Source organism: Mycteria americana, chromosome 7 (assembly GCF_035582795.1).
Source record: "Mycteria americana isolate JAX WOST 10 ecotype Jacksonville Zoo and Gardens chromosome 7, USCA_MyAme_1.0, whole genome shotgun sequence".
NCBI lineage: Eukaryota > Metazoa > Chordata > Aves > Ciconiiformes > Ciconiidae > Mycteria > Mycteria americana.
In genome coordinates this window covers 28,345,427-28,356,026 of record NC_134371.1, presented here as the reverse complement: position 1 = coordinate 28,356,026, position 10,600 = coordinate 28,345,427, and the positions used below count along the sequence as shown (strand labels likewise).

At 44.0% G+C, this 10,600-nt stretch overlaps 1 protein-coding gene across 1 annotated transcript; it reads right to left on the bottom strand.

The window, feature by feature from the left end:
* Nucleotides 1–512: 512 nt before the first annotated feature.
* Nucleotides 513–10,354, bottom strand: DBR1 (debranching RNA lariats 1). The gene is made up of 8 exons (XM_075507591.1): nucleotides 8,614–10,354; nucleotides 8,393–8,517; nucleotides 8,216–8,296; nucleotides 6,389–6,474; nucleotides 4,911–5,135; nucleotides 3,957–4,037; nucleotides 2,175–2,320; nucleotides 513–1,637 (listed from the first exon to the last, which is right to left on the bottom strand). Exons 1-8 carry the CDS (start codon nucleotides 8,808–8,810, stop codon nucleotides 959–961), a joined length of 1,620 nt encoding a protein of 539 aa, XP_075363706.1. The 5' UTR covers nucleotides 8,811–10,354; the 3' UTR covers nucleotides 513–958.
* Nucleotides 10,355–10,600: the final 246 nt, after the last annotated feature.

The window sequence follows — 10,600 nt, the reverse complement described above, 5'->3', positions numbered from 1 at the left end:
GTACTTTGGAAGACTCCAAATCCAGTTGCAAGAATTTGGCAAGTTACACACTACTGAACAGAAGTGACAGGTGAAAACTTATGCTAATTATAATGGTAGGCATTACTGTCTCAAGTAACTTATAAATATCGACCACCTTATATGAAAATACAACACAGCCTTAATTAGTAAGAATTGAGACAGTGATGTCCAGATTTAGGAAGCTGTTCATCCTAACTACTTGCATTTTAATTTTAAGACATGGCTCTCAAGTTTTAAGAAACAGCACACAAGTGAGGTTTTAAGAACAGAGATGCTCTCTGCCATGGTCCCCATAAAACTATCATGCTTCAAATTAAGAGACTTGGTTCCCTATCAAAACTGTAATTAAAAGCCAATACTGGACAATACACATTGTTTTGTTTATGACCATGAAGTTTTTCTATGGCATGAGTATCACCAGAAACAAAAATCTTCACTCTTCTATTGCTGTTTTGTTATGGGAATTCTTTTTTCAAATTTAGTTCACGGAGTTATTGCATATGCTACTTTGTATTAAAAGTTCAGTATAAAACAAGACAAAAGCAATAAAATCAAATCAGTCAGTCCTGCAAGTCAGACATCCTCTCACTTTGACTTCAGTTGTAGTTTAAGCATTCTTTCTTGTTAAACAAGCACGGTGAATCTTGTATAGCAGTACAGCTGAAGATACGTAGTATACACCAAGAACTGAAGCAAAATCAACTGATTATACATGAGCTTTAAATCCTTTGACAAAGTACTTTGTTGGAAAAGTCTGCTTCTGACTTAGATGTTTAATCTGGATAAACCCTGCGAGAGGTACATACAGCCTCTTCAGCTTAAGAAAGTAACATGAATAAGATCAAGTAACATTAAAAGCACAAATAGTCCACCACAGTTCTCACCACCTTCCCACAAAAAGGTAGGGAGAGAAGTTACTTATACATCATATGAAGTATTATTCTGTTTTATCTTCATCCTCTGCAGCATAGATAGCTTGATTCCTTCTCTTAATTTTTTTAATGCCACTGTTTCCATTTTCATTACCACCAATGCGCTTTAATGGTCTCTCACTTAAGCTCTTCTCTTCCACCTGTTTACTCACACTAGATTTCTCCAGTTCCTCATTAGTGGAATCCATAGCATCATCAGACGATACCGCCATGGAATCTGGCATGATCCGGATGTCAGAAAAACTTGCAGAAAAGTCAGGAGGATGATCAGGGGAAGGATCTACAGAACATGTACTCAGGTCTTCATCACCACCTTCTTCATCCAGCATTATTTCATCTGGATTAATGGATGAAAGTCCAGAATTATCTGTATTATATTCACTGGGTTCCTCTGCTGACCCAGTACTGTCCATCTCCTCTTCCTCCTCCTCCTCTTCATATTCGCCTCGTACTGCACCCTCTTCTTTAGCTTGCTGGATCCTGTCATTGATGTCAGTGAGGCCAAACTGGGCACAGAACTCAGTGGTCTGTGGATTAATGGTATGAACTGGTTCCATGTGTTTTTGGGGCTTGCTGGGATCATAACAAGCAGCTGTCAATGTGAAGTTACAAGGAATTTTGAGGTTATGATTTAGCTCTTCTAATACCTCTTTGATGGCTTCTTCTGTTGCACTGTAATCCCACCTAAATAAGTGTATAAAGTTAAAACAAGTGCAGCTAGTCAAAAGGTATTTCCTGTTCCCACGGCAAAGAGAAACTTTTAAAGATGGATAATAAATTCATCTTACAACAGGCATGTAATTTCTCAAGTGATTTTTTGGGAAAGTATATTGCCTTTGGTCAATACTGAGGTTCCCCTCTCCCCACCAAGGATTAGTGTATTATGTCAACCCACCCAGTAAGTATTCACCTGCCCACCTCCATAATCCAGCCTGATTTTCAGTCTCACAGTGTAACTGGCAAGATGATCAGCCAGCATGTATGTTTTGCCCCTCAAATGGTGGTATTTAAATTTGCAAAACAAAACTAACTGCCCGTGTAGAGCAATAAAGAAGTTGTATGCTCTAGAGTACAGCTCTTCACCATTCCCTTTGTTTTACAAGGCATTTAGCAAGTCCTACAGGCATTAGAGGCTGCAGAACAGAGAAACACAATTCTAAGATAAGTTTACTTCCAGTCCAGCAAAATCACACCTTCCCCTCTACTTTGCATGAAACTTACTTTGCATGGAGGCCATTCTTTTCAGGCATATTCCATGAGCTCTGAGTCACATTAACAAGACTGTTGGTGGCCTTGAGGACTGCAATCCACTCAGCATCATACTCCAGCGAGTCACCTGCACTAGGATCATGCTCTATGTCTATTATCTGTTTAAAAAAAACACAGAAAACAGATGAGGTGAGTTATTTCTCCTGACACCAGAAACTGATTGAAAGTTTGAAGTGTTACTTGCATGGTACAGAGTTTTAATTAAGTTTCAAGTCCACTGAGCTAGTGGTCTCAAACAAGACCTCTCAAGTTAGCCCTACATAAAAGTTTATAGCAATAAGGGAGTAAGAAAGGACAATCAACAAAGGTAAAAAAGGCATTTCTGTATTTTAGCTTACAGAAATTAAGAAGCAGAACACCCTCCTCCCTACTGCCAGCTACGGGACAGTTACGCAACTTAGAAACCAGGATTTGCCTACTCTTAAGTTCATGCCACCTTCTAAGCAGAAATATATCAAGAATTGATAGCAACAGTTATTCTGCTGTATAAACACGCATTCTTAGCACAGCAGTGAAATTAACATGAAAAGTTTTTAAACTCTTTCAACGACTCATGAATTGAAATCCAAATCACTTTGTCTTCAGTGACATTAACCCAAATCAAACCATTTGGTTTAGCCAAACTGCACTAGTCAGGCTCTGATTTTAAATAATCCATAAAGTAATTCAACCTTTTAAGGCAGTTGGGGGGGGGGGGGGGGGAGAACAAAAAAAAGGATACACTTTAAACCAGAGCTACACACACGTGGATCATCATGCTGCTGGAGGTAGCACTACTCCAGATCAGTTTTGCTACAGGATTTTAAGTCTGGACTAGCATGCCAGTGTACCTTTGTGTAGCAAAAGCCCATCCTCATACTCTCTCCCATCTTCAAAGGTAGCTACTAGGGCAAATGGATCCCACCATACATCCAAAGAACAGATAATGAACCATCTTCGCTTTAAGTTGACAAATAAAAGCTACTTTAAAGTGAGACTAGTAAAACACTTGACTGCATTTGAAGAACATGCTGTCGGAAGCTCCCTCTCATACCAAAGGATTTGTAGATTCATTCATTTGAGATTTTACAGATGGCACCCCAGGCAGCACACACAGCCCACAGACATGAACGTTGTTTTGCTCTTGGCAAATCCATTTGGCACTCATATTGAAAATTTCCACAACCTAGACCTCCTACTTGTCCACTGCCCTTCCTAGCCAAGATACGCACCAAACAAAAAGAAGCAGAGCCATTCTCCTAGGAAGTAGCACCAATTCCTGCTGGAATTCACAAAACTGAAAGGAAATTACAGTACTCAACTTAGGGTTCAATCCTGTCTGAATTCATGAATCCAGATCTGAAGAAAGAGGCACTAGCTGACCCAAACTAAACTGTGAAAGAAGAGCCTCAAGATGCGCTTTCTTCTTAGATTTGACATTTGTCAAAAAAACACAAGAGGAGAGTCAATTCACGTTGAAGTAGAGTTACTCCTCCAATTAAGTCAAGTACTTGTTCTAAGGGAGGAGGAAATGGCAGGAATAAGCAAACACCGCGCCTGCATAACAGGACACAAGGTCTGCCTATTTCGAGACAATGTTATACAAAAACCATTCTACACATGCACCATTCCTAGTTTCTTTCCAATTCCTCCATTTATCAGAACTATTCTTCAGCTTAGATACAAGCACAGCACTTAGCAGTCCAGACAAGTGAAGTACTTAAAAAGTAAAAACCCACTGCACATGGTCATCACCTGCAGAAAGTCTCTGTGTGGCAGGCATTTATCCAGAGCCAAAAACTTTGTTGCTTTTGGTAGCTCTTCTTTGGAGTTTGTCTAGGAAACAAATGGTGTTAACACAGTCATTAGCATTTCTATGAAATTTGATCATTCTAAACAAGTTATATAGAGAGATTTAAAGGCATAATTTATACAGAAAAAGACTTTCTGAAATAGAAAATCAGCATGGGATTACAAGAAAGGGAGGGAGGGACAAAGAGAAAGACAGACTTCACTGGAAGTCTAACAGGAAGCTGGATGCAGATGACAGCAAGATAAAGCAAGAGCCACACTTCATCCTTAACCAAGGCAGCTGAGCGCACCTAGTCTTGAAGCAAAAAGAAAAACTTTAAAGTAATTGGAAACAGACTTCTTGAGTCTAGAAGGTCTAGAGTTACATTTCTACAGCTAAATAACTTGCAAACGGGAATAACACGTCGCACCACTTTCAGGAATAACGCAAGCCAAGAGAAGTTTCAACCTACAGGGGCTGTTTTTTGGCTTTACCCAGGCCACCAGACAACTTCATCTGCCAAGCCTTGCTACAGGCATCCTCCCATCCCCGGTTAACCACTGTCTTCTTTTCAGTCGCTTCTCTATCACCTTGTTTTGAAGTTGTCTCCTTCCCCAATAAAGTGGGAGAGTGCTTTTCTATAATCTTAAATTAAGAAGTTTCAAGTGCAGTAGTATCAGCTATTTCACGCTGTCCCTGAAGAAGATTAGGTAGTTATACCACTCTATAACATCTCCAACTTACATAAGCTAGTAGCCTTCACACCACTTGCAGTTTAATGTTTTGCAGCTTAAGCTGTGTTTTAATAACTGAGCAAAAGCATTAAGAAGTTGCTTTTCTGGACATGATTACCTGCATTGGAATTCTAAAACGTGCTTAGGACACATACATTCTTGATTTTTTTTTTCCCCCTTTACCTGGTGTTGCATGAAAGCTGCAAATTTAACGTGAAGATGTGCTGAGAACCAGTAGGTGGGTTTCAGATGCTGCAGAAGCTCTGAAGCAGCAGGGCTTCCTAATGTGTTGCTCTCCACTTCTTGACGGAAGAAGGATTTCATTTTAAGAAGCTGTTTCTTGTTTCCATAGTGATATATGCTTCTTGGCCAGTCATGTGACATAAATATATCAATTGGACGCTTTAGCTGTCAAGCCAAAATGCATAAAACACATATGATAATGAAGTTTCGAAATTACACAGCACAAGACGGAACACGTGTAACATGTCCTACTTCAGATCAATACAGTTAGCTGTGACCAATAGCCTCACAAAAGCAAGTAAGTATACCACTGAGCCCCATCTTCCAGGTGGCCTTTGAAGTTGCCAGGGGACTCTAGTCTCCATGGTTTGTACTACACTTTCTTGGGACAGTCAGATGTGTTTTATATGTACTGCCTTATAAAAGAGATCATATCATCACAGTAAGTGTCAGGCACTCAGAAGATTTTAAAATTACAGCTATAGAGCAAGTTCTCTACCCACAATCAAAGGCATCTTCCTCCTCATGAAATTTTTAAAAGCTTTGTTTAAAAGGGATAATGGCTAAGCATTATATTTCTCCTCAAAGGAAGCACCCCTCAGAAGTCTAATCACTGTCTTAATCATGTCTTGGTTCAACATTCAGCACTCTTTCATCAGCTGTATCAGAACACACTTTCAGATGAAACCTGAGTCCAACTAATAAGAAACTTACAGTGAAATGCATCAAACTCTTTACAATGACAGCAAACCTTTGTCCTATGTTCGTCATCCCTATATCTACTGAACACTTAAGTGTGCAACTGCAACCTGAATAATCATTCACAAGATGCTTATAAATACATGTATTCGCACCACAACCTCAAACGGTTGTGACAGTTGTGACAAAGTGCCCTTGTGACAAAGCAGGGAGTAGGCAACAGCTCAAAAATAAAGCTAATCTGTCCTTTGAATTTCTTGCCCTGGAGTAAAAAATAATTCAACCACAGATATTCAGGATCAGCTCATTCAGCTGGTGCAATTTTGATTATTTAACTTTGTACCAACCAGCTTGCATGTTAGACAAGGTAGCATCCATCTTCCTAAAGCTAACCAAGCTGGAACAGAGGCATATAGCTGGAGTACCTTCCATTCCATGAATTTCATCCAATTAAAAAAAAAAAAATCCACCAAAAAAACACTCCTGGCTGTGCCTGATTCAGATCAAATTTGCACTGCTACACAAAGCATTGGAGGAGATATTCAACAGGAACAACAGTGGAATAACACCCAGCATAAAATGGCCTGTCCAGATTAGCTGGGAGTTGTTGGTAAGATTTGCTATCAAATAGCATACTTGTTGAGAGTAGCTTTAACATCTTATTTCTAAATTAATGAAAACTATTTACCACTGTTTAAAAAAATAGATTTCTCACTAACCTGCTTGAGCTTGAAGACTTCGATATTCCTCACGTGGTAAGCGCTTCTAATTGTTTGCTGGTTGTATGGTGGACATTCAAAGTGGCCTGAAACATTGAAAAAAAGAGTAGTTGCCTGAATCAATAGTTCCCTCCTAACACTGTTCACAAACTAGCTTATTGGGGTCATACAGACACCTAGAGCAATCCCAAATACAAGGCTGCCAATAATCAAAGGAGATACTGTATTTCCTTTACACAAGGCTTACACCAACAGGCTGCTAACTTTTTATGTGAGGCAAATACGTTGTAAAAATGTGTCTACAACAATGAGCATTTCTTCTATTCTATGTCTTACTTTCACAAATATAGAGAATACAGTAATTGAGCTGTGGAAACAAAAACCAGGAGTTTGACTCCAATAATGAAAACCCAGGACCGTCTGAAACAAGTAACTTTCAGCAGAAAGATTTATGTGCTTAATTCCTGAATGAGGTGTTGTACCTCTCTGGTGAGATAACACCCCTCATTACTTCCCCACACCCCTTACCACTACAGTTACGCTGCACAGCCATGTGCAATCACATACATAGAGAGCTGTTTGCTGCACAGCCATGAAACATATGTATCTACTAATCTCATGGCTACACATGCAAGCATGCTGGTGCAGCCAAAGAACTTAAGGTAGATGGGAACAAGCAAAAGTTGGGCATCAACATAGTGAGAGCACAGAGCAAGCCTCTATGAGTGGTCAGTGATCAGAACATAAGTTAGGATGTAACAACTCAGAAACAGGTATAAACTAAAATATCACAAAGCACTGCATGAGATCTGACTCAGGCCACTAAGGCTGTGATTTTTTGTGTTTCTTGAAGAGTGCTGCCACCAACCATGAAACTACAGCTTAACAGACTCAGCAGCAGCTTAAACATGCCTGTAGCTGCCCACAGGCACCACAGACTCTGGAAGCACAAACATGTACCCTGTCAAAAGGGACGTAGTCTCCAACTTTGCCTTGGGACAAGAAACCTGAATGCCTAGCTGAGCTCTTATATATTCCTAAGAATGAACAGAAAAGTTACTTTTTTAGTAGTTAGCATTATTGTCAAAAAAAGTCTCATCTCCCACATGCAATATTCAGGCATACAAACTGTATGTTTGATAACAACAAATTTAATTAGCATTGATAGGTATTAGACAGAATCAGGTGTTCTAGAAAACTAGTTCAGTACTTTGCAGCTTGAAAGCCATTTGCAAAGCTTCTCTGAAACAGTATGTTACTAAAGGTAATACTACTATACAATAATCACAAGTAAGAGACCACTACTTCATGTGTTGAGGAGATCAGAAAGACTAAACAATCTTCTATTTGCTGACACCAGGTATCATCTGTGACAAGATTTCTATCCACTGATGAAGACCCTTCCAAGGAAGAACTCTTGAATACACACATACATATAACCAGGAGGAACCGATCTCGAGATGTACTGACACTAAGCCTCAGCTCAGGACAGTACATTTGTACAATATCACACTTATAAACTGACTGTTTCACACAAGGAAAACAAAACAGTCTTGCACTGCACACTAAAAGGACACTGCCATGGAAAAATCAAGACTGTTCCAACAACAACATTCAGAAGGCATACTGCTTCCTGCTGTGGTTGCCAAGCAGCTACCGACTCATCTGCCACCTCCAGAAAAATCCACGTGTTGAGCCAAGAGAGGTTTCCAGCACAAGAGTCGGTCCAGAGAAGAGGAGGAACAGCCAGACCCTCCCGCGACGGCTTGGGCCCAGTACTCCACTCCCTACTGCCCACCCAGCCGGGCCCGCTCTGTCCCGCCATACCTTTCCGGTAGTCGTGAGACTTGAAGATGCCAGAGATGCCGCCGATCCTCACGCCGCGGAACCGCACCACGCCCGCGTAACCTAGAGGAAACAGGAGCGCAGCTCGTCACAGCGGGGCCGGGGCAGAGCAAGGGGCTGGAGGGGAAAACGCCGCCGGAAGCTGGCGGGGTACCCTACCGAGGTAGTAGATGTTGGGCGCCACCCACCCGCCGTAAGGCAGCTCCTGCAGGTGGTTGGACGCCTCGTGGTTCCCGCCGATGAACACCGTGAGGACCGGGGCCTTCTTCTCGCCGGAGTAGTACCTGCGGAGACACGACAGCTGCTGTAGCGGAGCGGGCCGGGGCCAGGCAAGACAAGGCCAGGCCAGGCCGGGCCGGGCCGGGCCGGAGGACGCTCACCGGTAGAAGGTCTGCATGTGGCGGTACTTGGCGGGCACGGCCATGCAGCGCAGGTCCGCCTCGTTGCGCACGGCCTGGAAGTCGCCACAGCAGAGCAGCAGGTCGGGCCGCACGTTGTGCCGCCGCTGCAGCAGCTCCAGCGTCTCGTACATCTTGTCCAGGGCGCCATGGCAGCACCCCGCCACCGCCACCTTCATCGCCGCCGCTCCGCCACCGCGCAGGCGCCGCGCGCGCCTTCTACGTCACCGCCCGCCCCCACGGCGCCGACGCGCTGGCGGAGCTCGGCTGGGGCCTGGCGGGCGGGCAGTCGCCGCCTCCGGGAGGCAGCCGCGCCCCAGCCCGACTCACCGACAGACAGCGACCCGGGGTGCACCCCACCACCGCCGCGGTCACGGCCACGCGTGCCTGGGCCAGCCGAGGCCGCTCCAAGATCATCTGCTGTCAGATTGGCCCAGGGGGTGCTGCTGCGCTCCCCGTCTCGCTCCCCAGCACCCGTGGGGATGAGTCACGCCACTGGCAGGTGGGACCTGCGCCACGGTTCTGCTTCGCTCTGGGCAGGAAAACTGTCACGGCAAATACACATATATAATAAATTAAAAAGGCCAGTCTCACACGCACAGTGGAGTTTTAGAAACTTTCAATGCCTTCTGCAGTGGAGCAGGAGGCCCTGCAGAGGGAATGCAAACTGCTTGAGGAGACGCTGCGCAATGTCCCCCCACGCTACAGAGACCACCAGGCACCACTCTCCCCACAGCCAGAGCCAATGGAGTACCGCCCGCACCTCTTCTGCCAGCCTGGCAGGGAGGCAGCAAAAGCTTCACTTGTTTCTCATTGCGTGGCACAAAGAGCACACAATGACCACGCAAAGGCCACAAAGACCACGCAAGCGAAGCTGCGGTGGAGCAGTTGCGGCAGAGCAGAGCGAGCAGTAGCTGTGCGTGCTTTTGCCTGACATTTGTGCCCGTAAAAGACCGGCTTTGGGTTTGCAAAGGACATACCATCCCTGCAGTGCTTTTATCCTGCCAGTCCAGCATCAGGCAAGTGTATGTTTAGCCCAGTCAAGCACTGGCTTCTTGTAACTTCCTAAAAGGCAAGGACAGGAACAGTCAGTGGCTTTACCAGGTCAATGGTATACAAGGCAGGGCGAGAAATCGGACATCTCTCCCTTCACTTACAGACTGTCAGGCTCCCTCTTTTGAGGAGCACTGATTTCCTCGTTCTGAAGGGCAGTGAATTGGATCACAGGGTGGTATTTGTGTGTCACATAATAAAACCGCTCCAGACTTTTTCCACTGTTCGGGTTTTTTTTAACAGTCTTGAGGGACTGAACAAAATTACAATAACATTAGTTAAGCATTAACTTGCTACTACTTACCCTGTAATCATGGAACCAAGCAGACATTCCTGTTCCCCTATGGTAGCAACTTACATAATGGCCTCTCTCTTGATAATAAGAAAATATGAGTGTCCTTTAACACATGTCATAATTTCACAATGTTGGGTTACTGTGTGTTCTTTGGGGCTCTCATCCAAGCCCAGCTAAAGTGAAGGGGGAAAGTTCCTCTGGCTTTCAAACCCCACAAGTCTTCAGAGTAAAAGTGCACACAAAAGCATTCCTAGGCGTACTGAGCTCTTTCACTAACTTTGCTGAGACTTACCGGGGTGTAGCATGAGAACAGTCAGTCCAATGCATCTCCTGGGAAGGCTTTCCAGCTTCTCTGGGGAAGAACACTAGCCCCTCACATTTGCCACATCTGACTTCCTGAAAGGAAGCAGGTGAAAGACAGAAAAGGTCCATGAGTCTCTGGAAGATACTGCCTTACCCAAGATACACCATCTTGGAGGGCTTCCCGAGACGGCCAGCAGATGCTTCTCCTGCCTACCCAAATTCATCCCCAGTCAGTCAAGGTAAGCTGATACTGTAATTGTAATTCCTGGGTTTGTTAGCTCAGGCTCGTTCCTCATACTCCATGTGCCACTTATCCCA